The sequence below is a fragment of the Perkinsus marinus genome (genome assembly GCF_000006405.1).
Source record: "Perkinsus marinus ATCC 50983 genomic scaffold scf_1104296960608, whole genome shotgun sequence".
In the NCBI taxonomy this organism is placed as follows: Eukaryota; Perkinsozoa; order Perkinsida; family Perkinsidae; genus Perkinsus; species Perkinsus marinus.
In genome coordinates this window covers 1-953 of record NW_003206061.1, presented here as the reverse complement: position 1 = coordinate 953, position 953 = coordinate 1, and the positions used below count along the sequence as shown (strand labels likewise).

General features: G+C 50.2%; 1 protein-coding gene across 1 annotated transcript; it reads right to left on the bottom strand.

The window, feature by feature from the left end:
• Positions 1-574: 574 nt before the first annotated feature.
• On the bottom strand, positions 575-859 carry Pmar_PMAR021581 (40S ribosomal protein S5, putative; the record flags this gene model as incomplete). Its single annotated transcript, XM_002772641.1, has 1 exon — positions 575-859. A coding segment is annotated over one exon (285 nt), but the record flags the coding sequence as incomplete, so codon positions are not given.
• Between the last annotated feature and the right edge of the window lie 94 nt (positions 860-953).

Sequence of the window (953 nt, the reverse complement as noted above, 5' to 3'; positions counted from 1 at the left end):
ATTGTTTCTCCAACAGATATCATTAGACCGATGCCATTTACTAAGATCTCCATAATCTCTTCCAAACCGACCGTTAACCCGAAAACCGTGTGGCAAATCGCCACTGGCGATGTTAGGATGCTTCGACTCCTGGTCACCAATGTGACGACCTGCGCACTCCTAGGTTGCACAAGTTAGAATAGCGACCCTTTAGGAAGCGATGAATGCAACATGCTCAGTTAAACATGAAAAACGACCTAATACTTCGCGATCCGAGCTTACAGTGAGTGTTGAAATCTGACCAGAGGTGAGTGACCACCGATGCACCCGACCTCCCTCAGGTGTAGTATCATCTAAGCTAGTAATTCAACAGTGACTCTGCAAATACCGACATGTCAAGCACTCCCTATTAAAACCGTCCACCTACGCCCATACCCAATCGGTATTATCGATCTGACTTTGGATTATCATCAACACAACACTCGAATGGCTCTGCACCCAATAGCCAGCAGCTGTACGAGAAACCGGAGCCTCCTTTCCAAGACATCATAACAACCACGAGAGACGGTGAGAGATGTCGGACATGGTTTGGTATTCATCGGTTAGCCTTGGCAATGCGCTCGATCTCATCCTTCTTCTTGATGGCGAAGGAGTTGGAGGATTCCTTGGCGCAGTTCATGATCTCATCAGCCAAGCACTCGGAGACCGACTTGATGTTACGGAAGGCGGAGTTACGGGCGCCGGAGGTGATGAGATAGATGGCCTGGTTGACCCTACGGAGGGGCGAGACATCGACGGCCTGACGACGGACGACACCAGCGGAACCGATACGGGTAGAGTCTTCACGGGGACCACCGTTCTTAACGGCATCAACGAGAACCTGCAGGATGATGAGGGAGGAAATGACGAATAGATTGGATTACCTGAATGGGGTTCTTGTCAGTGAGGAGGTGGATGATCTCGAAGGCGTTCTG